Here is a 27,755-nt window from a genome sequence, read left to right as displayed (position 1 = left end):
AACTTCATTTTACATTCTTCTGAAAGCACTTAAGTTTTTAGGTGTTCATCTCGATTATCAATTAAAGTGGCATGAAACTGTGGATGTACTCAGTAGGACACTCAATAAATCGTTCTACGCAATTTCTCTTGCTAAGATTATCATGTCGGTATACTACAGCTTAGCATACTGTTATATTTCTAAAACGTTAGTTTGTGGTGCTATTCAGTCAGCAATAATCGAATATTTGTGGACCAGGAATGGATCCTTAGGAAAGTATTTGACATTAGTTCTCGCGAAACATGCAGAATTATATTCGCGGAAAACAATATTTTAATGTTTCCCTGTAACTTCTATAAATTATTAATATGTGTTAAAGAGAATATAAGTCACTTTAGTAAAAACTCTCATTATCATGAATATTCCACGCGGAATAGTGGTGACGAGTGTTCTAAAGCATTAAACTACCAAATTTGAAGTGTCTATGTACCAGGGGTTAAATTTTATAATACACCTAAACATATGGAAATTTAAAAAAATATAATCAAAGACATGCTACTCATCAAATACATATTATTATAGCACTAATGAATATTCAAATGACGATTTGTAATTAGGGATAAGGGTATAACTACTAGTCTTGTGTTTGTCCCTGTATATTGTATTTTAAGTCAAACATTTTTTAATATGTTACACATGCTGTGAAGTATCATGTATAAGTACTTTGCATTATTAAAATGCACAGGATCATCTACATAATATCCTACCCCCTTATCTTTTTTGCCTTTTTATATAAATTTTTTCGGTATTGTATTAAAAGAAATATAAAAAAACAACTAAATGTTGCATTTCAATGATATAAACCAAATTTTGTTTTTTTGTAATGAGACACCCTGTATTTTTGTAGTTTTTTGGAACTCACTTCTTTTTCTAAATACGGTAATACATTATATTATGTGTTTGTTTTGAAAATTTGACCCATGTCATGTAAAACTATAAGTTTTATAATAGCCGCATTGTCTTCCGAACAGAGGACATTCTTTTAAGTGTTTTTCTTTTGATCCCTAAGAAAGTCTAATTTGACTTTCACGTAGTTCTTTCTATGGAGGATTCTGAAACACTCTCAACAAAGATCCATCTTTACTTATATGACCTAAGGGAAAAATATTGAACGAAGTTAATACTACCAATGGGGTGTGTAACGGGGTAATTTAAAAAAAAACTTGCTTGGAATGTCTATCTTCATCTAGAATTATTAAACACTTTTAACAATAAGATATTTTTTGTTAATAGAGAAATTAAAGATTTGTTTCGTAAATTTAACAGTGGAAATCATCACATGCAGTAGTTTTCATGGTATTCTTGACCAGCAAATATGTTTATACCATTTTAATCAGTAAAATAGAACCAGATATTCAAAAAAAGACAAATATGCAGGCTGCTCCATTTAAAAAAGAAACAAAAATATGGTTGGTGGCATATCCCCTAAACACCACATTCAAGTGGTTCTTTATATGTTTTCAAATATCGAAATAAAATTTACGAAAATTTTGGTCTTTGTCATTTTTTGTTAGATGGAAGGGCAAAAAAGATAAAAGGGGTAGAATATTATGTCAATGTACACAACTCCACAATGAAGCGTTTTCAAATTTCCGTTGTAGGCTAACTAATAGAGCGAAAAAGTAGGCCGTTTTTACACTTAAATATTACAGCAAATTTCATGTAATTTCTTTTGAAAAATACTTGGTATGTAAATGAAAACCCAAGTGATTTCCCCAGCAAAGTCGTGAACAATTTTTTTTGACAAAAAATAAAAAATGACATTTTTTTATTTTTTTTTTAATATCGAAAAATAATGATGGAATCGAATAGGACTTTTGTAGAGAATAAAAAACCCTATAAAAGGTTTTTTTATGCGATCCGGTCAAAAGTACGTTCGAGCCAGAGTCGGGTAGCGAGCGATAGTGGGGGAAGCAGCGAGCGGAGGACTCTGGCTTGCGCGAATTTTCGGTTGTTTCGGGCGACTTTCAAGGGCATTTTTAACATATTTCCCATCACCCAGGCGAACATCCGAGATATACAAATTGGAGATATTGTCGTCTACTTTCAGATGCCGTTTTCAGAATTTAAATCGGACCATTTTTGATAAATCGCCACGCTGTGCAAGAAAAGACCCTAATTTGTTTATAATGCAATTGTGCAAAAACTATGCATCGAACAGAAACCATGTTGCACATGATTAAACTACATATTATTATCTGTCATTTTCCGCAAGATTGTTTTTCCACTTTCAAATTTGATGAAGTTATGAATTTTTGAAAAAGAGTCTGTATTAGAGATTATTCCGAATTTTCTCTGTAGAAAATGAACCTATCGGGTCGCATAAAAAACTATTTTATAGGTTTTTTTATTATCTACAAAAGTCCTATGAGAGTAGGACGATTCCATCATTATTTTTCGAGATATAAAAAATCAATAAAATATCATTTTTTGCAGTTTTTATTGTTAAAGAAAAGATTGTTCACAACTTTGCTGGAGAAATCACTTGGGATTTCATTTGCTAAGTATTTTTCTATAGGTAATACAGGAAGTTTGCTGTAATATTTAAATGTGCCAAAAATCTCTATGGGTTGGCCTATTATTAAAAGAACTGTCGCAAAATCTTACACAACGTTGTGCGAAATTTACTGAGAGCACATAATTTGTGGATAAGCTCGACGTGCATAAACAAATGTCCCCCAAGCCCAGAAACTGGATACAGCGAAATTGAATTTCTTACCTGCGGATAATCCCCGAACTTAGTCTGGTAATCAAAGACGTAGAGATAAGAATTCCTGTGTTCAGCAGAATGCAAATCCGCAGTGTGCACCACCGGGGCCACGTATTGTGCATCCGACAATGCCTCGAGAGTTTCGTCTCTTATATTGATTGGATGCTGAACGGGTCTCTCCCAGTCTGTGTATTCATTAACTATTGTCGCCAGGATCTCGGAGAGGTGGTAACTGTACGTGTTCCTTACGAATGTCCTGAGGATTTTGGAGCGCCTGTCTGCCTCGATGCCGTATTGAACGTCTTCGCCGTTAAATGCGAAATAAGCTTCTGCCTTTACTACACCCAGAAGCAAATCGTATCTGGATAACTTGGAAACGACCGACTTCCTAAGCAAAACGTTATTTAAAATGGTGATGGCGTTCTGCGGCTCCACTTTCACGGGTTTGCTGCCGCCGCTGTCGAATTCGTTATAGTGGGGATTGTCGCCTCCTGAAAACGAAATGACCTTTTATTTTACTGAAGACTAATAACCGTTTTATTTATGTATGGGGTGACCCGTTTACTATAGATCTGTCCCGTTCACTGGAAGAAGGCGGAGTGAATTTGCATTATGCAGGGTGATTTTATATTTTCAAAATAGCCACAAAGAAAAAAATGTAATTAACATCGCAAAAATGGCTGAAAACGAATAATCTCTTGTATCAGTTAAAGGAATCTCAAAACATCGCCATGGTTTCGAGATCAACTGTCCAATTTTTCTGGAAACACAAGTTATTTTTATTTTCTATATTCTAGAAAAATACGAGAAAAGGAAAGCTATTATTGGAGTGTATTATGAAAGCCATCCTAAATTTTCAGTTATTTTTTATGCGTGTACCTAGTTATTAATAAATTTTTCTGCACTAAATGCAATATTTCTTATTATACAACATCGGATAAGACCTATTTACATATTTAAATAGAAAAATATATTTTAAAGTGGCTTTTAAAATGTTACAAAAGTAAAAAATTCTCACAAATTTAGCACAAAATTCGAGCAATTTCCTTACTTTTGGAACAATAGAACCTGATTCATTCTAAATTATGGCGAAGGTGCTGGTATAAATGAAATTTGCAAAATAAGAAATTGAAATAGAGGTTGCATGTGCAAACTATTTTTTTTATAATCAACTTAAAAATATAATCAGGTCCCTTTTTATATCTCGCAATATTTTCGTTTTTCTTACGAATTTTGAAAAAGGGGACGTTAGAATACCATAATAAAATTTAAATACCTAGTTATAATTACGAAAAAAATCTAATTTTGTGAAAAATATCTAAAAAAAGCGCAGGTACAATTTATATGTTAGTTGATTATCAAAAAAATATATATTTTGTGTATACCTGTGCAGCTCTTATTTTCATTTTTTACTCTACAAATTTTGTTCGAAATTTTTCCTCAAGAAATTGAACTTTGTGAGACTACAAATCATCTCCTAATAGACAGTATGGGTCCCATGCCTTATTTTCAGAATATAATCACTTCAGTTTTCATCAAAATATTAAATAGAGTGATATTTTTCTCCGTAATGCATTTAACGTCATCCAGCAAGTATTCCTCTTATACTTAAAAATTATTAAAAAATTTAAATATAATTTATGTTTTACTTAGGGTCCTAAAATTTATTTTATTTATTTAAAAAAACCCAAGAATTAACTTTGTGCTCACTGTTTTTTTGTAATTACCTACATAAAATTTTACCTCAAGGTCCAGATCGTACTCTCCATGTCAAATTAAAAAAAAAAAGTTTAATTTATCATGATATGTCTAGAAACAGTTTTAATTTTTTCAACTTTCACACATTATGTCTTCCGGTCGAAACATTTTTCATAAAAATTTGTATGAAATAACCCCCTTAAGTATTATCTTAGAAACTTTTGAAAACAACTTTTAGTAATTTAACACCCTGTCAATGAAAACATTCGTTATAAGATTATGTTAGCATTTAATGTTGTTAGAAAAGAACATTTTGAGATTGGAGTTCATGGCTCAAAAGAGCCAACCAGTTGAATTTCAACATATTATATTTGATGTATGTAATCACAAATCCACTCCATAACTTCGTAGATCCTTAGATTACATATTTGGGACAGAGAGAATTCCTTAATTTTTAATAAATAAATCTGGAGAAAGGAAAGAAAAACAATTCTGGGAAAATTTGTAGCATAGAAATTATATTCTCTCTATAGGGTGTCCAGTAGACGGTGGAATCTTTCAATATGTTCAGTTTTAAGTAAAAGGTTCCTATGAGTAAATCTCGTAAATGGCTTAGTTTTCGAGGTACAGGGTTTTTTGAAAAATATTACAAATACAAATGTCTCTAAAGATGATTGACGTAAAATAAAGAAACTTCGATCGGTAACTTACCTAAATAAAACAAAAAATCACTGAATTTGTATATAATTATGTTACACCCGAATATCGACTCAATCTTTTGAAAATTGGTAAATTAATTTCTTCGTAATTGGTATTTCAAAAAAAATATATATCGCATTTTAAACTTGCCACAGATTTAAATTCACTTAAAGTAATTCTAAAACCATTAGTTTCTCATTTCCTTAAAACGCAATACATTCTCCTGTATAAGTGGTTACTTGCAGTTTTATTTAGCAGTATCATAATTTATTAAGAAAAAAAAGTCAAAAGGTATGCCCAGTTACTCTATCTTGTCTCTCAAGTAAGAAACATTCAAAGTAAAGGAAAAAAAGTACTTCTCCTTTATTTTGGGTATGCTAGGTACCTATCATCTAATAGTAAAAAAAGTAGATTCTTTAATTAATTTTACTATTGCCAAGTGTTAAAAAATTTAAGTTTTCGAAAACTGATGGTTGATCGTCATTAGAGAGTTAATAGCTCTAAGAACTGACGCTCGAAATTATTTTCCCAATTGCACACATCACAGTAACTTTTATTAAAAAAGATAAAGTTATATGCTTAGAGAAAAATGTTGATTCGATCAAGCCTGTTACTGATTTTATCAGCGTTATCTTAAAAAACAATATACTTCCATTGTTTATATCCATTTTCAAACCCAAAAAATCAGAATCACAGCGACTTTTTCATTAAGAATTCAACACTGGCAGAACCAGTGCAGACTTGACCCGCTAGTGTTTAACTATTTTAACAAAAACTGTTAAGAAAATAGTGAACTTTCACAATGTTATTTATGAAATTGGTAAAAATAATTACGATGACATAGCAGTCCTTAGGGTGGTTTTACTGAGATTGTATTTTTAAATCAAATACTCATATCATCATACCATGAAGACCCCCACTTGCAGTTTGCTATTTGCTCTTTCCGTTTTCCTGCAATGGCGGTCATCCATCAGATCCGCGCATATTTTTTCATACCTCGAAAAGTTCTATACAAATAAAAGATGAATAATCTCCCCTTTGCGTTCGTAGGCGTAGTGTACGATTTCACAAAAATTTCACGTTTATGATGTTCGGCTTTAGAGCATAGACAGGCACACCACAAACATCCTAGTTTTAAATCCAGTCAGATAACTAATGGAGCGAATGAAATGAAATTGACAGCTTTGATTAATGACGGTTCAAAATCAATGACTACTCGTTACAATCTGCATGCAGTGAGATGCTTGAATGGATTCTTAAGGGAACTGAACAATTTTGACAGTCTGTTAGAATAGTCTATGCGATAATAATTAATACCTAAGATTGTTTTCTACCATCTTCAAATTTGAGTATTAATCTTTGTAATTACTAAGGTAAAACAGAAGTATGTATTGTATGTAAAAGTTGAGTATCTATAGGCAAGAAAATATTTATTTTTAGTAAACACCTCTCAATTATTTTAACATTGAATAACATAACTGTAAAATCAGTAAATTTAAATATTTCATACTAAATGCATGTATACATACATATCGCGATAGTTTTAGTCAGAAAATTAGATAGAAGTAGCGAACTAATTTATACGTTGATGCAAAAAGATATTCCCAAATATGATATAACAGCATCAATAGAACAAACCGTACAAAAATTGCTTTAATATAGGTACATATAATTAATATAGAATTTGGTAAAAATTTGACACGAGAAAAAGTATGTGATTAGAAACAACTTACGTTAGAAAAAAATAGACCTATACAGGGTGTCCGGAAAGGCCATGTAAAAAATTAAGGGGTATATGGAGGAGGTCAAAATAGATGTAATACTTCATATATTTTTTTTTTCCTATCGGGCTTCGTTGTGGAGTTATTCGCCTTCAAAGAAAGAAGTTTGAAAAACAAATTCCAATTATAACTTCTAAGTCGTTACCATGACAACAATGAAATTTGGGCAATTAAAATAACTCATGGTAATGTTCATTTCCAAGTTTAAACTGATATTCAGTATGCCTGGATTATACAGGAGCAGACGAAATTATCCATTTAAATTTATACATATTTTACAGTGTTGTCAAATTTACAACACTATACACTACAATACAAGATAATCTTGACAGATTACACAATTGGTGTTCATGTAATAATCTACCCCTGAATGTGAGTAAATGTAAATTTATGACTTACAGTCGACGCAAAACTAATCTAGATTTTTATTATAAAATTGGTGAATCTTTTTTAAATAGAGTTACGCAATTTACTGACCTTGGTGTTACTTTCGATACCAGATTATCGTTTGACGACCACATTAGTTTAGTAACCAAATCTGCTTATAGGAATTTAGGCTTTATTTTGCGTAATTCTAAGGACTTTCAGAACGTAAAGATTCTAAATATATTGTATGCAGCATTTGTGCGTTGCAAACTTGAATATGCATCGGTTGTTTGGAGTCCCATTTATAATATCTATAATATTCATTTAGAGAAAGTACAACGGAGATTTTTAAAGACTATTCATTTTATTAGTTATGGATTTTATCCTCCTCGTGGTACACCTCAAGATTTATTGCTTTCTTGTTTTAATTTTAATAGTCTCTGTCGTAGGCGAATTATGTTTTCAATTATATTCCTTTTTAAAATCATAAATAACACGTTAAATGCAGACTCGTTAGTCTCAAGGATTTTATATCATGTTCCTAGACTTAATTCTAGATTTCACTCCGTTTTACAATTACCCACACCTCGTACCAACTTACTAATAGCATCTCCCCTATATCAAATGATTTCCAATTACCAGAAGTATGAAGATCGACTTGATATATTTTTTCATTGTATGAATGACATAAAAAAATTGTTTGTCTAGTAAATGTAATCCTTATCTTGTATATGTTTGTTAGCTTATTTGTTTTATCTGTCTGTTATTGTTTATCCTTAAGTTTTTTGTCTGGATTTTATATTTTGATTGCTCTATGTTATGTAGTATTTATATTTTTATATTTAATGTTAGTTTGTCTTTTTCTTTTAAAATTTAGTTAAGGTTTTCTGTTTTACCTTATCCTATAATTGGGACTTTGTAGCTTCTAAATAAACATAAATAAACATAAACAAATTTGATATTTTTCTTTCATTGTTCGATTCCTCTCTCAATTTGTTAAAAAAATGTATAGATATCAGTCGATATCTTGTACCGTTTTTGAGAAAATCGAATTTTAATAACAACAATTTTACTTTGTTTGGAAATTTAGATCACTGTAAACAAGTATGTATAATTAACAGTTAGATATTTGTCATAAATCATTTTGACACCATGTTGATTCAATATCATGGATGATTTTAGATATGAAGAATTTGCAGCTTCTGAAGCTGTTCGAATTTACGCTAACCGCTTTCCAAATAGATTTTGCATATTTGAAGTGACGAAAATCCCCGTGCTATTATTCAGACAAAACACCAACAAAAATTTATCATTAATGGGAATAATTGGAAACTACTTAGTAGAACTTAATGGGACCACATCTCATTGGCGACACTTTAAATGGGGGATAAATACCTATACAGGTATTTACTGCAATGACACCTTATTGGAAGATGTCCCTTTAAATATTTGAAATAACATGCCTTATGTCTGATGGTGCACCACCTCATTTTAGTAGGGCAGTAAGAGCTTATTTAAATGCTACATTTCCCGATCGATGGATTGGTCGAGGTAGTCCTTTTCCGTGGCTGCCTCGGTCTCCCAATCTTAATCCGATCTCGGTTTTTTCTCTGGGGCCATCTTAAAAGTCTTGTTTATTAAACTCCTATAAATAGTAGAGAAGAATTATTAAATGTCATAATTACATACGCCGACATCATTAAAGATGATCACTACATGTTATTTCGAGTAGAGCAGAGGTGATTGAGCAATTTAGAAAATGTAATGTAGTTCAAGGTGCCCATATTGAACATTTTACTTAACAGTCTTTTTTCCTTTAATTCTGTATACCCCTTCATTTTTGACATGACCTTTCCGGACACCCTGTATATTCATTAAAAATAAAAATAACAATAAATTTTACCAGTTGATGAAGATAAAAGTTACTTAAGACAAAACAGTCTTCGGCGCAAAAATAATTAATTTAATTAATAAAGGGAATTTTACAAAATTAAATAAAATCCAACCAAATCAATATAAAATAAAGTTTAAAATCCGTACTATAATGAACCACCAATCTTTTACAATTTTCGAAAAATTTATAAACATATAACATTAAGATAGTAGTTAGTTTCATTAATCTATGTAGAACATTCTGAATATTTTTATTGGAAATTATTAAATCCTTATTTGAACATTTCTATTTATACATAGATTAAGAACAGTAAACATCTGTTGGAAAAACTTGCTTTAAGTAATTTAGAACTATTCATTAAATGGTAAGTTTTGATGTACTGAGTCTATTAACTAATGCTTCAATAGATGAAATATTAAATATATCAAAAATATTTTGGAAAATGAAATAATTTGGCAAACTTAAGTATTGGGTATAATGGAATTCATTCATGTATAAAAATTACATATTTTCAGTTAAAAAACGAATTTTATTAACGTGTTATGGGAATTTCTATTGGATCATAATTTTTAGGGATTTTTTTGAAGAAAATTAATTATTTCAAAAATTTACTTAAATCATTATTTCAATTTGAGTAATTAAATATTTTTCTAGATAGTAGGCAATAATAATAATATATATTGGTGGTTATAACAATATTAATATAAAAATCCAACAACAATTAAATTCACTTAAGAAATAGAAAATAGTAATACATTTCCATTTCCAGATATTTTATTAAAAAAAAATCTCTGAAACAAGAAAACCACACAATATCTCAATTTTTAGTTGTAATCGTTCTACTGATATAAAGAACGGTCTAACTAGATGTTTATATGAAATAGCCAAATTGCTTCCTTCAAAATATAATATTTTGAAAATGAACTGAACTTCATATATGTACTGATATATAATCAATATCCTGAGAATCTCGCCAGTTGTTAAGAATATTGAAAGTGAACAAAATTATGTAAGACAACAAAGAGAAATTATATACACAATATAAATTCCATATACTCTTGTATTACAAGAAAAATTGTAGAGAATAAACAGTAAATTTAAAAATAGAAGTCTTTTGGACAAATCTTACTTTACAGATTTTTTATCAAAATTCTAAAAATTGCATTTATGGGATATCTTATAGATAAATTAATAGAAAGAAACAAGTAATAATGGAATAAACAATGCTTTCCATTGAAGTGGTTGTATCTGGTACGTGATCTTTTACGACACAATACTATTCGAATTGCATCCGCATTGATTCCTTTGTATTCTCTAAATAGCTGTCTTAGTTTTCAAAAATATTTCTGTCACAGAGACACTTCTGAATCTACATTTTAGCTGCAACTTGCCTTTAGCAATAATTTCAAGCGACGCTTTTGAGGCCGGAGTTGTTGACTGAAATTTGTTGACTGATTCAACATGGTAACTTAGAATAATACTAGAGAAAAACAATTTTCTCATATAGATGTACTTGACAACGTGATGGTAAGTGACAGAAACATGATATATACATAAAACAAAGGATTTTATTGATTCACAAAATTTTCTGATAAAATGTGCATTAAAAATTATGGACAATTTTACCAAAGTTTCCATTCATGAAAGCTGATTGTTAATTTAGTTCACGATAAAAGTGTAAATGTATGTTTGATTACTCAATGTCAGAGTGTTATTTGGGAACGTTTGCTCTCGTACTGCTACCATAGACAATATGGCTTACATAGACAAGATGCATTCTGAAGTTTGAGGTGTTACATTATCTAACATGTTGCATGTGTCAACTTGCTGATCAGACTCTAATTAGTTTAATAAATAATAAATTTTTAATAAAATCTCTAATTATTTGTATTTGTTCTGTCTCTCTTTAAATTTGACCTAATCATGCTAGAACAATCTGTATGTATCTTATTTTATTAGGAATGAAAGGTAATTATTTTTTAAGAACATTTTGGGTTTAATGGGAGTATTGGAAATGGAGTTACTGGAAATATTGACAACCTATTCCATAAAAGGAATATTCAATATGGGTTAATTTTTATTACAATATCAATTAAACATAATTGTCTAAATGCCAAATTTAATTGATTTGATAAACATTACTTTAACTTACGACAGCCGCTTACAACAAAATCGTTTTTGCTGGCGGCGACTGGAGGATAAAAGCAAATATTTAACTTACTGTATTGAGTTACAAAGAGCCACGTTTTCTGACGTTTTAAGAAAATGAGAAAACATTTATTCAAGATAAGATCTACCAACAATTATCAATATGTTTTAAAAATCCGTAATATTATTAACTACTTTCTTTGTCAGTCTTTTAAGTTATTTTGAATATTTAAGTTTTAAGTAAGTCTACACAGAGATTTAAACTCTTTAGAAAATAAATTAAGTGACAGATAGATACATGAGGAATTAAGGGATAGAAAAATCTACGAGTATGGTGGGTTTATTTAAAGCATCACTTTTTTTAATTTAATATACTGAATTATTGTTTTTAATGAAGGTATAACGATAATAATAATTATAATTCAATCAGATACCGTTTATTATTCCATTCCTTAATGCATCAAATCCACCGTAGATTTTTCTGTATTCTGTGTTGAAATCAATAATTTGTAAATTACACAAGAACTGTTGAGTTTGGGGTATAGTGAACTATGGAAAATTTCATTAATAAATAAAGCTATAAGTTATTCTNTTTTATTTTTTTTTTATATGTACAGCACTGAATTGAAAATATTTAGTGGTTTACACGATAAAATTTTAAAAACGGATTGTTTGTAGCAGAACAATATAATATTATAGCTAAATTAAGGAAGCATCTGTGAGTAGTGATTAATGACTCATTAATCACTGCCGTGATTAATGGGTATTATTAAGGTCGAGCAAACAGACGTATAATGGGTACATTATACAATAGTCGTGGATAAAAATTATTAATTAATTCCTTCATGCATCAAATCACCGTAGATGTTTCTGTGTTGAAATCAATAATTTCCAATTTACACTAGAACTGTTAACATTGTGTATAGGGAATTTGAAATATTTGAATAAATTCAACTTGAACATCACAATATTGGCCACACGTTTTTGAATGTGTATGAATTTTTGCAAATTTGACATACACAGGTTGAATTCCATTGCTTTTAAATTATCCATGCCAAATTTCATTAATAAAAATAAAGCTACATGTCGGAGTTATTCTGTTTTTAAAAACCATGTATACAAATTTTCAGATTTCAATTTTGACTACTTTTTGAGATAATCTTACTGGGCCCTCTTCCTGATACACCTTGTATCTATTAATATAGTTATTAAATACAATACCATCATCACAACATAAAAAAAATATTTAAAAACGAACACTTTTTTCTATGCCGATGTTCTACAACACCTTTATATTAAATATGTAAAAACGTAAAATTTACAAAATTACACATTTAGCTAGACAAAGTTAAAGCAGGTACAAATTGACTAATTTAAAGATTATGAACTGAAAACAATACACAGATATTATCAAAACGCTTTAATTTGATTTGGTTTTTGGTTTGTAAGTAAGTAATTTTATCTCGGTCTAATAAATTAACAAAGTGCGATGCAAATTTTGGTTGAAGGATATTAAAAAAATTTAAAAAATGTATATCATTTTCAACTTGAATAGGGTTTTGTACAGACAACCATAATTCATTTAGGACTATACAGTCTACATCACCTATAGCTTTATTACTAATTAAATGTCATACCGGAATTACCTCAGTATTTTAACCTTGCTATTATGTGAATTTAATTAGGTAGATCTAATTAAAACAATTTGAGCGCGTTAGTGAAATTACCTGAATGTACTTGTATATACTCTGGCGTTAATGTCATGGTTATGAAGAAAACAATGTCTACACACTATGTATTCACGAGGTTAACGGCTAATTCAAACTGGCACAACTGACATTTCAGTTATTGTCTGTAATTATTTATTTCTAGCATTATTTTGTGCCTGTTCCTTTTATTTAATTAAATTTTACTTCACAAAAAATAAAAAGAAATTTAAAAAATAGTATTATAAATTGCGAAAAAGTAACCCCTATATATTTTCAGTTACTGTAAATACAATAACCTACCTAAATCGATCACTCTGGTCTGTGCCTTTTTTAGTAGGAATTTAATGGTTTTGTTCAGCGGATTTCATTCCACCGCAAAGTACATTCACAGAACTTGCGTTGAACTTGCAGGTTTACCACATATTTGAATAATCAAAACTGTATGTTCCTGGTTCAAACGGAAACTATCTACCACATTATTACGACCAATCACAGCAAGAGTTTTATGCGTCACACTGCTAGCTACCGATATGTGTCATACTCATTATTATTAATAATTTCCAAACTAAAAATTCTAATTTTTCGCAGAATTACAAGAAATTTTCGATAAATAAATAAATAAAAACAAAATTAGGGGTACGTACTGTTTAGTTTCCTAGGTTTCGATTGTATTTTCAAGTAAGATTGACTTCCATATGATATCGATTATTATTATTTACAAACGTATTGAATTAGATACCTACCTAAAAACTCTCAAAGTCTATATTTCCGTCGCATTTCACCAAATTTAAACGTAACATTTTTCCATCTACTTGTAAGAATTTATTTAGTTATTTGTGCAACTACTGTAAAGAGTGTGTATTCGTTGTACGATGCATGAAGTTTGCAGCTCGAGACGAAGTTGAGAGCTGCAATCATGTTAAGTGCAACAAATATGCTTTTTGCGCATGTTGCACGCAACATTTTTTCTACGATTGTTTTTATTTCAAATTTTATTTAACAGTATTTTACATAATATTAAAATTTTAACTGACAATTGGAAATTAATTGCGCAAATTGTCAATGTCAGACGTTAGGTACTTATGAATATACTTAGATTAAACTTGTAATCAATATTTTTTTTGTACTACTGTAAAAAAGGTTAAACTTTTGGCACAATAGGTAGTGCAATAAGTAGTAAATTTTGCACGATCGTAGAAAAAAACACTTGTAGCATGTCCACATATTCATCATTAGTAAAATTTGGCATAATTCTTGTTAATTTACACCCAAAAAGTATTTAGCTGATAACAATGACAACTTACAGAAGAGTTAATTGTGACAACTGGCATGACAGCAGCTAACTTAGTTTTTCTTTGATTGATTGCAATCATATAGGGTGTGAGGTGAATGGTAATACATTTAATTTTTTTATTAATAAACGAAAAGTTTTAAAGGAAAATTGCTAGAGAGGTAAAAGTTTATAAAAGAACCTGTTTATCTAATGCGTATTTTTGGATATCGAGTTTTTACGAAATATAAAAGTTATGGCAAAAAATGGCTTGAGGGGTGGTTATTTCAACCCCTTTCGAGGGGGTTAAAATTTTCGAAAAATAGTTGAAAACTCGCATTTGTATTAGTAAACAACCTGTAAAAAATTTGTTATTTGTACCTCGTTCGGTTTTCAAATTACAGCCAATTTTCATAATTTTTTTGGAAACTTTGATGGCCCATATCTCTTCAGGGGTGAACATTTTACTAAGGCGATTTTTTGCAGATCGTGTTCTTTTGAAATGTAGATTCACTGGTATCATTTATGCTACTCCATTCAAAAACACCCTGTATATCCAAGGTATATCGGAATACTTAAAAATACGAGAGTTGTCCCAAAAGTAAGGCACATTGCGCTCTAGTGGACGTTGTAGGCAACATAGACAGTTGATCGAAGCGTCAGTGTATAGACTGAAGTCTTAAGAACACGTTGGTATTATACGGTAGTGAAATTCGTTTAAAGGGAAAATGCGAAAAATTCAAAAAGACAACGAGAACAGTCCGTCGGATCGGATTTCAGCAACAGAGCAACGAGCGTATATTCTCCTACTACTGTCACTGGAGCGTACTACAAAAACTTTCTTGAGAATGTCTTGCGCCCAAAAGTCATAAACTGCGTCTAGGAATGTTGCAGTGGCATGTTGATTTTGCATGATAATGTGCGCCCGCAGATCAGTGCACCGACCATCGGACTTTAAAAAAAATACGGCTGGGAACTGTCCGCCACCCATCTTATAGTCCCGATCTGAGTTCACGTGACTTCGATCTCTTCTCCAAGCGGAAGGAACCCCTGCGGGGAGTGCGTTTTCCGATGCTGGAAGAGTTCCGAAGAGAAGTGACCCGAGGAAATCCAAGCAAGCGTGCAAGGGAGGGATTATATTGAAGGCCTGTAATCACTTGTATCTTCTTCAATAAATATTTTTCGAGTTAAAGTAAACTGCGCATTACTTTTGGGATGAGCCTCGTAATAGATAATATGTTTAATTTTAAGGTAGTTTTTCAGACCCGACTAGAAAGGATATAAAAAGGGATATAAAATTCAAAGGACTACATTTACAGTTTATCATTCTTTAAATTTTGAACATTATTATTGATTAAATACTCTCAAGGTTGAGGTAAATAATAATGTAATAAAAAAACTGCCACGTTTGACTTTCAGTCATTTTTGTTTGAAATTCGAAAATAAGACAGAAGATTTTCAAAATGGTAATATATTTTGTATTGTAGTATTTATATTATAATCGTGAACAATGATTAATTTTCCAGACTGAGATATTTCTGGTTAGAACTTGTAAAATCAATCCTTTTGTAGCAGAATTATCTCTTTTTTTAATGTGAGACAAATATCTATCTAAGTAAATAAAAAAATAATAAACGCAATGCTACAACATTTTGCTAATTTCTCTAAAGCTGTTAACGATATCGAAATTAATTGTTCTTAGAATGCACAATTAATTTTTCCTATCATATTCTTTCAATTTTGCTAACATAAAATTATTTTTCTAGAGCCGCGTATAGTTTAAAATTGGCCACCTTTCAGTTTTTCTCAAATGAAGAATAGAATAAATTGTTAAAGTATTAGAAATTATCAGAGGATTCTGCAAAATGTCATTCAGGTATTTCTCAACTATTTATTTATTACAACCAATTATTATTATTGGTGGGATAACGCATTTGAGAAGCATCTTATTTATGTTTTTTAACTATTGTAGATATGAGATAAGGCAACAAAAATGTAATTAACGATAACATAATATAGCACAAAATATTGGAAAATATTCGGTATCTGTTTATTAGCACTCTTGCAAATAAGGTCAAGTTAGTTGCAAGGATAGAAGAGAGGGCTGTTTAAGCTGCTGACTCTAGAAGAAAACGACTATTTGAAACATGCTATGTGACTGAAATAATTCCAAAGTAGCGTTACGTGAGTCACATTGAAATAATTTGATATTGTCCTGACAGAATGTCGCCAGTTAACAGTGAAACGGCCCTGTATTTTACTACTTAATAGAAGCAATCAAGATGTAGGTTATACCAAGAACGTTGCTATTTATGTTTTTATTCTTGGCGATGTTGTGACTTTTATATTATTTTCACACTTTTTTCATATAACTAAAGAAAGTAGTGTTTTTTATGTAATATATTTCTGTCAAACTGAAAAGAAAGAAAAATAATAATCTTTTGGCCAAAACGAAAAACGGATTAGATCAATTTCAGAGCAAAAATTTTGGCAACGAAATCAGGGAGTTTTTTCGAAACATTAACTTTGTAAAAAGTTGTAGCGATTACTGTGTAGTCGTGAAGAATTATCCACTTCTCAGTGCAAGATAAAGGGTGTCCCAAATTCATTACAAAAAAGAACGGACCACACCACACTGTCACTCTTTGGGTATACAGTGATCGCTCTTGAATCTTCTGAGGATTGTCTCTGCCCCAAATTAGACAGTTTTGCTTGTTCATATATTCACTAAGATATAAATGCGTCACGTAGCTAATGATTTTCTTAACAACACTTGTTGATTCTACAACATTCAGTCAACGAATGTCCGGCGTATTAAATGGTCGTCTGGTTTCAATTCCTGGGTTAGCTAAATCCTGAATCGATGCAGATGCAGATCTTTTGTTAAAATCCGTTGCGTTGTACTTTCATTCACTGGCTGAACGGTCAGTACGAGGCCGACATGTTTTTTATTGTTTGCAACCAAACCTGTTTGTTCAAATTTGGCAACTAAATAATCTTTTCACCTTTTTTTCATTCGGGGCGTTCCACAGTGATCAAAAATCATTAAAACCCGATCTAAACTTAATTTCACTTTTTTCTTTAACCCTAAAAGAACCCCGCACAAAACATATGGAAATTGAACACCGGTCAATTTTTATGAAGCTTCGTATTTTGATAGTCCTCGTCCTTGCTGATCAAAAGTCTCAATGAGCACGAAGCCTTACAACCCTTTCCAACCCCCAAAAACCACCCACAAAAGTCAGGGAGATCTACTTGACAGATTATAGGTTAATTGGCTTACCGAAATATTTCACTACTGTAACCGAATCTACAGCCACCTACACTATAACTAGGCTTAAGACTATAATCCCCGAAACACTCAACCCCCCATCCCTCTCCCTACCAAAGCCTGTAATGTGATTTTTCCTGCTTACTGGTTGGGAAAACGATTGATCGTAAATTCCATCTCACGGCCACCTAAACGATCATTCCGATGCCGACCCGGGACAATTGATGATCCACTCACCACCAAACCCAACCCCACCGTTAGGAGGGGTAGACCAACCCCATTCCGTATCAAGATGTGACTTTTTCTGCTTGCGAGTTATAAAACCATTTGATCGTGAATTTCATCCCACAGCTATCGAAATGTTCACTACTCAATACCCTTCTACCTCCGAAAATTGAAAGTCCCTCTCACCTCCACTCCATATGACTTTTTGCGCTTTGTGTTAAGAGCATTGGGTAATGATTGTTAAGTTAGCTGGGAAATGAAATTCATGATCAAACAATTGCAGAACCAGTAAACAGAAATAATTCATACAGGCTTTGGTTCGAAGACAGAACGAAGAAGGGTTAGTCCACCTTCCCAACCCCGGGGTTAGAATTGGGGGTGAGGGGTTCAATTGTCAATTGGTCAAAGGGTGTCGGTAGTGATCGGTTAGGGCACACTTTGGGATGGAAACAATGAAGTGTTTCACATCCCACAAACAGCAAAAAATCTTATGGCAGGCTTTGGTACTTTTTGTGGGTTAAAGGGCATTAAACAATAAGATGGATGTAGGATGGAATTCAAGATTGAACGGTTTCATAAGTCGTAAGCAGGGAAAAGTCATGTCAGGCTTCGATAAGAACTGCAGTTGGTCCGACCCCAACCGTGGGATTTGGGTTGGGGGTAGGTGGTTCATTTGTCGGGGGTCAGCATCGGAGAGTATAGAGTAGTAATCGTTTACGTGGCTTTGAGATGGAATTCACGATTAAACAGTAAACAGGGAAAAGTGACATGACAGGCTTTGGTAGTTGGTGGGGAGGGAGAGAGATGGGGGAGGGGTCTTAAGCCTAGTTACAGTTTGGGTGGCTATAGGTTCGACTGCGGTAGTTTTATTGACCGATAATCTATCAAATGCATCCCCCTGACTTTTGGGTGGTTGGTGGGGGTTGTAAGGCTCGGTGCCCATTGATAGTCTTAAGCCTAGTTATGGTGTAGGTGTCTGTAGGTTCGACTACAGTCGTGAAATACTATGGTAAACCAATTGACCTGTAGTCTGTTAGGTTCATTACCCTGATCTTTGGGGGTGGTTTTGGGGGATTGGAAGGGGCTGTAGGGCTTCGTGCTCATTGAGACTTTTGATCAGCATGACGAGGACTATCAAAATACGAAGTTTCATAAAAAATGACCTGTGTTCAATTTCCATATGTTTGTGCGGGGTTCTTTACACGGTTGATACCCCTAATACTGAACTAATTTTTCAGAAAATATTGCGTCGATTTAGACGTTATAAACGGTTAAATCTGTTAAAAATTATGCAATTATTATATCGTTTTGTCTCTTGAAAAAAATCGCAATGTTTGACAGCTTGTACAACTTTCAGGCATTTTTTTACACTATACAGAGCTTAAAAGTACGGTATTTTGTCGTTCTTTTCATAGACCTGAGGTAATTATTGAATTAAGCCTTAACGGTTTTTAACTGATTATAGCCAGCAGGTAATTTTCGGGAAATTCTCTAATTTAGGTCGTTATCTCATATAGTACTATACGAGACTACACTTCCATATACCTCTCAAATGAATGCCATGATTCCTGGGAACATAATTACACTTAATTTATCTGTAGATATTTGCAGATAAGGCCGTAATGACCTATTTACTTCAGTTGTTCACCCGCTTTTGTGTCGGACAGTATTTAGTGTGCTCCAGTGACTTTTCCGTTCTGTTTTTGTATGTTCTGTGGTGTTTGTTATTTGCACTGTTTTTCTTTGTTTATTATTATCTTTTATTACAATGGCTGATGAACCAATAACACGCCTGAAATTACATCAAATAATGATGGAATTTTCACGCGAATCAGTCGAAGTGCGAAAAAACCGTGTGTTTGACTTTCTAAAAGAGCATTTCCACACAAATTTTGATGAAAATGCAACGAAAACCCTTACCACATATACAGAAACAGCATTCTTTGCGCCTTATTTTGCAAGATGGAGAAAAGTAAGTCGAAAAACCGAACATTTCTTAAGTAAATTCGAAAATTGGCTGAATGAAGAAATAAATTTCCCGAAGATTGTTGTTCGCTGCCTGCAGGATTCTCGTATAGCGTCTACATCAGAAAGGGGTGGTCGTCCCACTAAGGATTTCGAAGATTGTTCTGTCGTTATTAAACGTAGAAAAACACAGGACAAACATCTACAGAAAAATTATTATTTGCTACCTCCATGAAACTAAGAGAATGTGGAAATGTAGATGCAGCCAAATTGCTCACTGAAGCAGTGGAAACGTTTCCAAAAAGAGCAGGAAGAATTTTAAAAACTTGGAGAGATTTTCAAAACAAGAAGTTTCCAGTTACACTGCTGAAGAAGCTGTGGCTTTGATTGTCTCATTAAATTTAACTCGAGATTAGTAGTATGAGCAATTAAGAAAAGGGGGAACATGGACATGATATTTACCCTCCATATTATAAAGTGGTGAGGTCTGAAGTGTTTGAAGAAGGTAAAGAATACGAATCTGATGAAAGTGAACAAAACGAGGAAAAACAGAAGGAACAGAGCAAGGAAAAAGACGAAAATTGAAAAATATTATTTTTTATACTGCGATGTAGAATTTAATGTAATTATGATAGATAATTAAAATATAAATAAAATATAGTTAAGTATAAAAATTAGGGTCTTGAGTTTTTGTCCAAAGGTTTTACTCGCTGTAATGTGTTTTTATAGTCATTATGGTAGCTATAATATATAACTGTCTTATTTGGATCAAAATAGAATACATTACATTCCATTTCAATAGTCGTTTCAATTTTATGAATTTCAACCCCCTAAAAGGGGGTATAAAAAACCCTGAAATCTAAAATATCCCTGCGATAGGACGATTACTCTAAGAGTTATAGGTTTAGATCGAGAATTTATAGTGTTTGACCACTGTGCGTTGTTTCTACCGAAAATTTCACGTAATTTGAGCACAATCTCAGCTACACACTCTACGTACTTGTAATAAATTTTCACAGTATTCACTGGCTCATCCGTCGTATGGCGCTCAATTTTGTCTAACCGCAACGTATTTACTACAAGATGTTACCCGGAGCTACCGACTATGCGGAATGAAAATGGCGCACAATTCTAATCCTGCGTTACTTTTGGGACACCCTTTATTTATTTTAAGATAAATAAATTTATAAAATCGACCCTTTGACTAATCCCTTTAACACCAATATTACCTAACCAAATAGAAAAGTAAAACAATATCTTAATAGAAGCAGAATTAGAAACTGTAAAGGAATATTTTAATCTAATTAAGAAAAATGTAAGAAAAGATTAAAATGTCAGTAAAGCCCAACTTGGAATAAAAAAATTAAATTATTAAAAACAATGCATCAAGCCTAATAAATCTAATGTAACGTTTTGTAGTCTTCAAGGTTTCGTTTTGGGTCTCTTGCCCTTTATTTATTTTTTAAACGATAATGTTGAAATCGTTTACTCTATGCCTACGATACGAAATTGTTCTCTGTTGCTGACGATGACTATCGATGTGTAACGATATAAAACAGTTTAGATTCAATCATTCAATCATTCAATTATTTTACAATCAGTATTTTAACTCAAAAAAATGGGTAAAATATTTAAATTTAATTCGAATCTTGATCAAAACTGATGGCTAGAGAGTGAAAACTACGGTAATTTTTTTTGTGGAAGTTTTTTTGGGATGTTCCTTTTGAATAAAATCAACAGTTGTATATCCTAATAAATAAACAACGCAGTGTTCTTGTAGAAATACTAACTTCCAAGCTTCGGGGAGGGGGACGTGAACTCTTAATACCTCCTGGTTGTACCAGTGTATTTCTATCTATTTTCAGTACTTCAGTGACGAAACGTTACTGTATGTCTATCAGTTATAATTCTTTCAGTGTTGAAGAAATAAAAATAAGTTTGCAAACAGGAGTGTTAGTTAAACAATGTATTTTTCGTTATAAAAAAAACAAATGTTTCTCTGTCAATGAAATGTATCATATTGAGCTAAAATTTCCTACCTGGGGGCTCCCCGGTGTCTATGACGACCCCGTCGACGCTGGGACCGAAGGCGAAAGCGAAATCCGGCGCAATAACTGGTGTAGACAGGAGAAGTTCAAGGGGTTTTTCACGAAGGCACTTGAGTAAATGTGGATGTGGAAGTTCAGGGGAACAATTAGCATGGATCGCCACCTGCGCGGCGTATCGGGACGGCTCTTGAATGAGGGCCCACGGGGATAAGCCGGAGCCGGACATTAGGATTGCCCTGTGGAACAGTACACCTGAAAATAGAGAAATTTTGTCAGAAAATATGGAAAATTTAGAACGTGACATCAAAAGTAATATTATCATTTCTTCTTGCCAAATATTTATTTTATTACACATAGTACTAAACAAATTTAAAAGCGGAGGGCATCCAAAAAAAGTAATAAAAAAAATGGTATAAAATGTGGTCGAAAATTATTCGTTTTCGAGGCACAGTGTTAAAGTTTTTGGTTGAACCTTCCAAACGGGTTAACTTAAAATTTGGTACATGGGTATATTGCCAGATAAGTCGATTTGAATATGGCGTTAATAGTTGAGATAATTCATGGATTACAACTTCAATGCCACTGAAATCTTTGCAGAAATAGTATCATTGATTAAGTATATTTAGTATCATTGTTAAAGAGCTGGGTTGAAAAACATACATTTAAAGCAGTTATATCCCAAGCACGGAGTTCAAGTAGAAAACTTTCGAGCAAGTCTCATATTTGAGTCAGATAGTTTCGACAACTGGCAACGTCATACAGATCGCAGCTGTATGGGAGAGAGAGATTAATGGAACTTATATTTACGGGTTACAAGGTTAGGTTATGTTAGGTTAGTGTTAAACATAGTGGATGCATTACATACTCCAACCAAATTACACTTGGAGAAAAAAAAATTTGTTACCGGGACTTTTATAAGTGGAAATGGTAAAAGGGCTTATAATAAACCTAAAAAAAATAAATGCGTGAGCAGGGGCGGCGGAGGGTTGATTTGGGAGGTTGAAAAGTTATGAAAAATTGTATCATTGGAATTTCTGGCGAAAGTTGACGTTAAACAAAAAAGTATCCAATACAAAAGTTGTAAATCATGCAAAAATCTACAACTTTTGTATGGGTTACTTTTTAAGATAACCCTTAAAATTTCCGAGAAAAATGCGAAAAACAGTTTTTTTTTCTGATTTTTCGTTTTTTATTTCTAATTTCCGCAAAAATAATTTAATTTTGACGAAACTTGGTGAAAGTACACCTTTCTCTGTCTTAAATAACCTCAAATTTTTTTAAATAAAAAATCAAGAAGTTTCCGAGATATTCATTTTTTCGGCCTGAAACACTTTTTTTTCAAAGAAAAATTCTACTTAAAAAAATCATCGTACAGAGTTCTGCCGATAATAATTTTTTTCATTTTGACATATACTTTTTGGTGAAATAAAAAAATCTGTAATAACATTTCAAAAACATGCTCAAAAATACAAAAAAATAAAAAATGACTTGCAACAATGAATTTTTCAGTTATTGTTGATAATTTGTTTAAATTAAAAAACATTCAAAAACTGATTACACCGTTCAAAAAAATGTGTCATTATTTATTGTTTGACGTCAACTTTCGCCAGAAATCCCAATGATACAATTTTTCATAACTTTTCAACCCACCAAATCAACCCTCCGCCCCCCTGCTCACGCATTTATTTATTTTTTTTTCATTTATCATAAGCCCGTTTACCATTTCCACTTATAAAAGTCCAGGTAACAATTTTCTTTTTTTTCCCTCTAAATGAATTATTTTGATCGGTCTATACAATCGTTTGGTAAGTTTTTAAAAAAATGTGTAAGAATCGTCCTTATTGTTTGATTTATTTTATTAGTTCCTTTAAAGGAAAAACGCAAACTGAAACGAAAAAGGTTTTAGTTTAAAATTTTGTAGAATGTCAGCGCGCGAGCAAACTAACCTTCCTTCAATGTGCGACGTTGTGGTTTTTCATTTATGTAAATAATCGAATATACAATTTAAAAGTTTGAGTATTAATATCTTTAATCCTAGCTGGTCAATCATTTCCAGATTATTCTATATAACGTATTTCACACAAATTAGTCTTGCCTAAAATTTGAGCAGTTTCTCGAATGGGGTTATTTAGTTATAGCATTGTGACAACATTTTTCAAGGGCACGCCATTAAGCATATGCTAAACATAATATTAAGTGTAACTCAGAAACTATGTGGTAAAATACCCTGAAATTTTGCTAAAGTATATTTGTTGCATTATTGATTATACTGAAACTATCGTAATTACCTCGAATAGTGTCTATTTAGATAATAACTACTTTCAAACGCACCGTTTTCAAGAATACTGCGAAATGTGATTTAAAACCCCTATTGACGGGATGTACATAACCTCAAAAGTTGATGACAACACAAAATTTCAGTTTTTTATTTTAATAAATGTGTGTACACTAACGTATGTCGTTTGTTTTTATGATTTATGTATGGATGTGGCGATGGTAATAGTTTTATAGCTCATTGTCCTATTTGTCCAGTTCTTCCTGCTTGAATATTCGCTAGACTTCTTAAGTGTCTCCAGGAGAGAGGAAAATTCGATAAAAGCAATATCGGCTCTGGAAGACCTAAATCTGTTTCTACACCTTAGATAGAAGGACAAACTTTAAAGGAACTGAAAGAAAACCTCTAGACTTCAATCTGCTGGACTCCATTATTTGAAGTTACCTTAAAAGATTAATGTATGCAGAATATTCGTCAGTTCTACAATAGTGAAGAAGAAGGAATAGGTATTTGAGAGAATACTTGTAATTTCTAAATTTCTAAATTCCAACATCGTTGTTCAACCGCTATATTCGACCCGCCATTTTGATTTTTGTAATTCAGAGTCTAGATTCATAATCACTGACCCCGAAAACCAAAACAAAGTGGTAGTTTCGGTGTTTGTGATTTGATTTTTCTCTCTTTTCATATCTTCACCTGCCCTATTTCCGAATATCGAATACACCAAATTAATTCATTTCAACAAACGTTTTCTCGAAACGATATATTTTGAGGAAGAAAAGTAGTACTTTTAGACACTAGATAGATAGATAGATAGATAGATAGATAGATAGATAGATAGATAGATAGATAGATAGATAGATTTATTTAGTTCAGATGCAATATACATCATGCTCAAAAATTAGATAGATAGATAGATAGATAGATAGATAGATAGATAGATNTATTAGGGGAGAGAGAGAGAGAGAGAGAGAGAGAGAGAGAGAGAGAGAGGAGAGAATAAAAGTCAATACAGCCCAAAATATCCAACAATTTTTTTAATCCATAATTTAAAAAGTTGTACCTAATAAAAAAATAATACGAATTTATGAAATATTTTATTATTTTTAAGTAGTGTTGCTAACAGTAGTAAAAAATTGTTAGATATTTTGTGCGGTATTGACTTATACTGTTATGACTTCATCCAATAGATATTTTGAAAGCGTTCAGAGGCGTACTCAGAAATTTTTTTAAATTATAGCTAAAACAAGCTAAATACTTTTTAAGCGATTACAATAGTAATATCCTCTAATTCAAAATTTAAAATGACTAGATTTTGTCATAAAAAGAGCAGCGACGTATTTAAAAAAATTAACCCGATGACGGCCCCTCGAAGACGAAACGTCGGATTGCAAAAATGTTGACGCCATTGTATAGAGCGAAAAAAGTGGCATTGTAAATATGTAATTTATTTTAAAATTCGTTTTCAAATAAAGCCAGAAAAAATTAAACAATTTAGCAAAATTTCGGGTTTTTCCGGATATCTCCGGAACTACCCGGAATTTTTAAACTTTCTAAACAGCATATTCTTAGGTATAAAAAAAACACTTTTTTCTAATCTGAGCCACCCCGTATCTTTTACCGTTTCCTAGATCCTAATGCTATCCCATCCTTATCTTGGACACACTGTATATCTATCAATTCATCAAACATTAAAAGAAATAAGTACACTAATCGATCCTACGGAAAAAAATATTATTTATTTTATTTATTTACTATTCGACTTAGTCTATAGCAATACTGTATAAAAATAGTTGTGGGTCAAACAATGAGACAGTTTTTTTGTATTTTTTCCGTACAATTGAATGGTGTAATCAGTTTTTGAATGTTTTTTAATTTAAACAAATTATCAACAATTACTGAAAAATTCATGCTGCAAGTCATTTTTTACTTTTTTGCATTTTTGAGCATGTTTTTTGAGCTGTGATTACAGATTTTTTTATTTCGCCAAAAAGTATATGTCAAAACGAAAAAAATGATTACCGGCAGAACTCTGTATGATGATTTTTTTAAGTAGAATTTTTCTTTGAAAAAAAAGTGTTTCAGGCCGAAAAAAATGAATATCTCAGAAACTTCTTGATTTTTTTATCTAAAAAAATTTAGGTTATCTAAGGTGATTTAAGACAGAGAAATGTATACTTTCACCAAGTTTCGTCAAAATTAAATTATTTTTGCGGAAATGAGAAATAAAAAACGAAAAATCAGAAAAAAACCTGTTTTTCGCATTTTTCTCGGAAATTTTGAGGTTATCTTAAAAAGTGTCCTCTACAAAAGTTGTATATTTTTGCATGATTTACAACTTTTGTATTAGATACTTTTTTGTTTGACGCCAGAACTTTCGCCAGATATCCCAATGATACAATTTTTCATAACTTTTCAACCTCCCAAATCAACCCTCCGCCGCCCCTGCTCACGTATTTATTTATTTATTTTTTTTTCATTTATCATAAGCCCCTTTACGTGTTGTCAAACTCGGCCTAACGGCCTCGTTGGACAAATTCACGTCGCGTGCAATAAACACTTACTGTTTGCACTTTTGCATAAATAACTATTAAACAACAATAGAATATGAGATTTTTGTGCAGAGCGCCTCAGTGGAGTATTTGTCTAAAAAAAATGTGTAGTATTTTGTCGCTATTATGAAATGAAAATTAACAGTACTAACAATTTTTTCTTCAAATCAAACACCAAATTATTAATTTTGTGAAGCACTAATTATGAGTGTGTTATTAAATAAAACTTACTATTCAGTTAACTGCTCCCTATGGAGATTTTAGTTAAACTGTCTACTAATANACAAAGATGATTGCCTCATAAATATACAAACCTATTAATGTGAGCACGTTCTTAGAAATGAAAACATTCTTGCAGGATTCTCTTTGAGTCATATTTAAAATATTCCTAAGACATCTCTTCTGCAAAACAAATATTCGTTTCGCATCAGAGGACATGCCCCAAAAAATAATTCCATATTTAATTCTGGATTGTATATAAGCAAAATATGCCGAAAAAGCTGCTTCAACATTAATATTTTGAGACAATATCTTTAACGCATAACAATATTGGGCCATTTTCCGCTCTAAGGAATCAACATGGTACCTCCAATCCAGACGCGAATCAATTGTGATTCCCAGAAACAACAAATGATTTACAGATTTTGGCTCATTAACCGTATTTGCAAGTGGTAGTTCGTGACCATTTCCCCTTGAAAATGTTATCATTTGGGTTTTATCCTTGTTTAGCTGTAAATTCAATGAAGCAAAATATTTTTTCAAAGTTTCAACAGTATTATTTATAGTTCCTTGAATTATATTATGATCAGATGAATCAAAAACTATTGTACTGTCGTCAGCATACTGAACCACATATTCATTTGTTCTTAATGGTAAATCATTAGTATATATATACCGAAAGAAAAATTACCGTGTAAAGTATAGCGAAAAATAGTATTTTCTTGTACTTTCATATTAAGGTAGGTATCTCTAAATGATGATGTGATGGCGATGGAACAATTCGGATTCAGTGCGTTGAAAATCTTTTGGAACGTATAACCTGATTTACTTTTTGTCGACCTGTGTAATTAAAGCATTCTTTGCAAATACATGGGTTTGATGTATC

General features: G+C 31.8%; 1 protein-coding gene across 1 annotated transcript in view; it reads right to left on the bottom strand.

Moving 5' to 3' along the window:
* Window positions 1–1,123: 1,123 nt before the first annotated feature.
* LOC111691799 (neuroligin-1-like) overlaps window positions 1,124–27,755 on the bottom strand; it is a 96,601-nt gene continuing 69,969 nt past the window's right edge. The window contains exons 3-5 of the mRNA XM_023455153.1: window positions 21,815–22,075; window positions 2,759–3,237; window positions 1,124–1,132 (exon numbers count right to left, since the gene is read on the bottom strand). Of these exons, the coding sequence (XP_023310921.1) occupies window positions 1,124–1,132; window positions 2,759–3,237; window positions 21,815–22,075 (749 nt within the window). The remainder of the gene's footprint in view (window positions 1,133–2,758; window positions 3,238–21,814; window positions 22,076–27,755) is intronic.

This window comes from Anoplophora glabripennis, unplaced genomic scaffold (assembly GCF_000390285.2).
Source record: "Anoplophora glabripennis isolate ALB-LARVAE unplaced genomic scaffold, Agla_2.0 scaffold289, whole genome shotgun sequence".
In the NCBI taxonomy this organism is placed as follows: domain Eukaryota; kingdom Metazoa; phylum Arthropoda; class Insecta; order Coleoptera; family Cerambycidae; genus Anoplophora; species Anoplophora glabripennis.
Note: the sequence above shows the minus strand (reverse complement) of the source record. Positions and strands in the feature narration are given on the sequence as shown.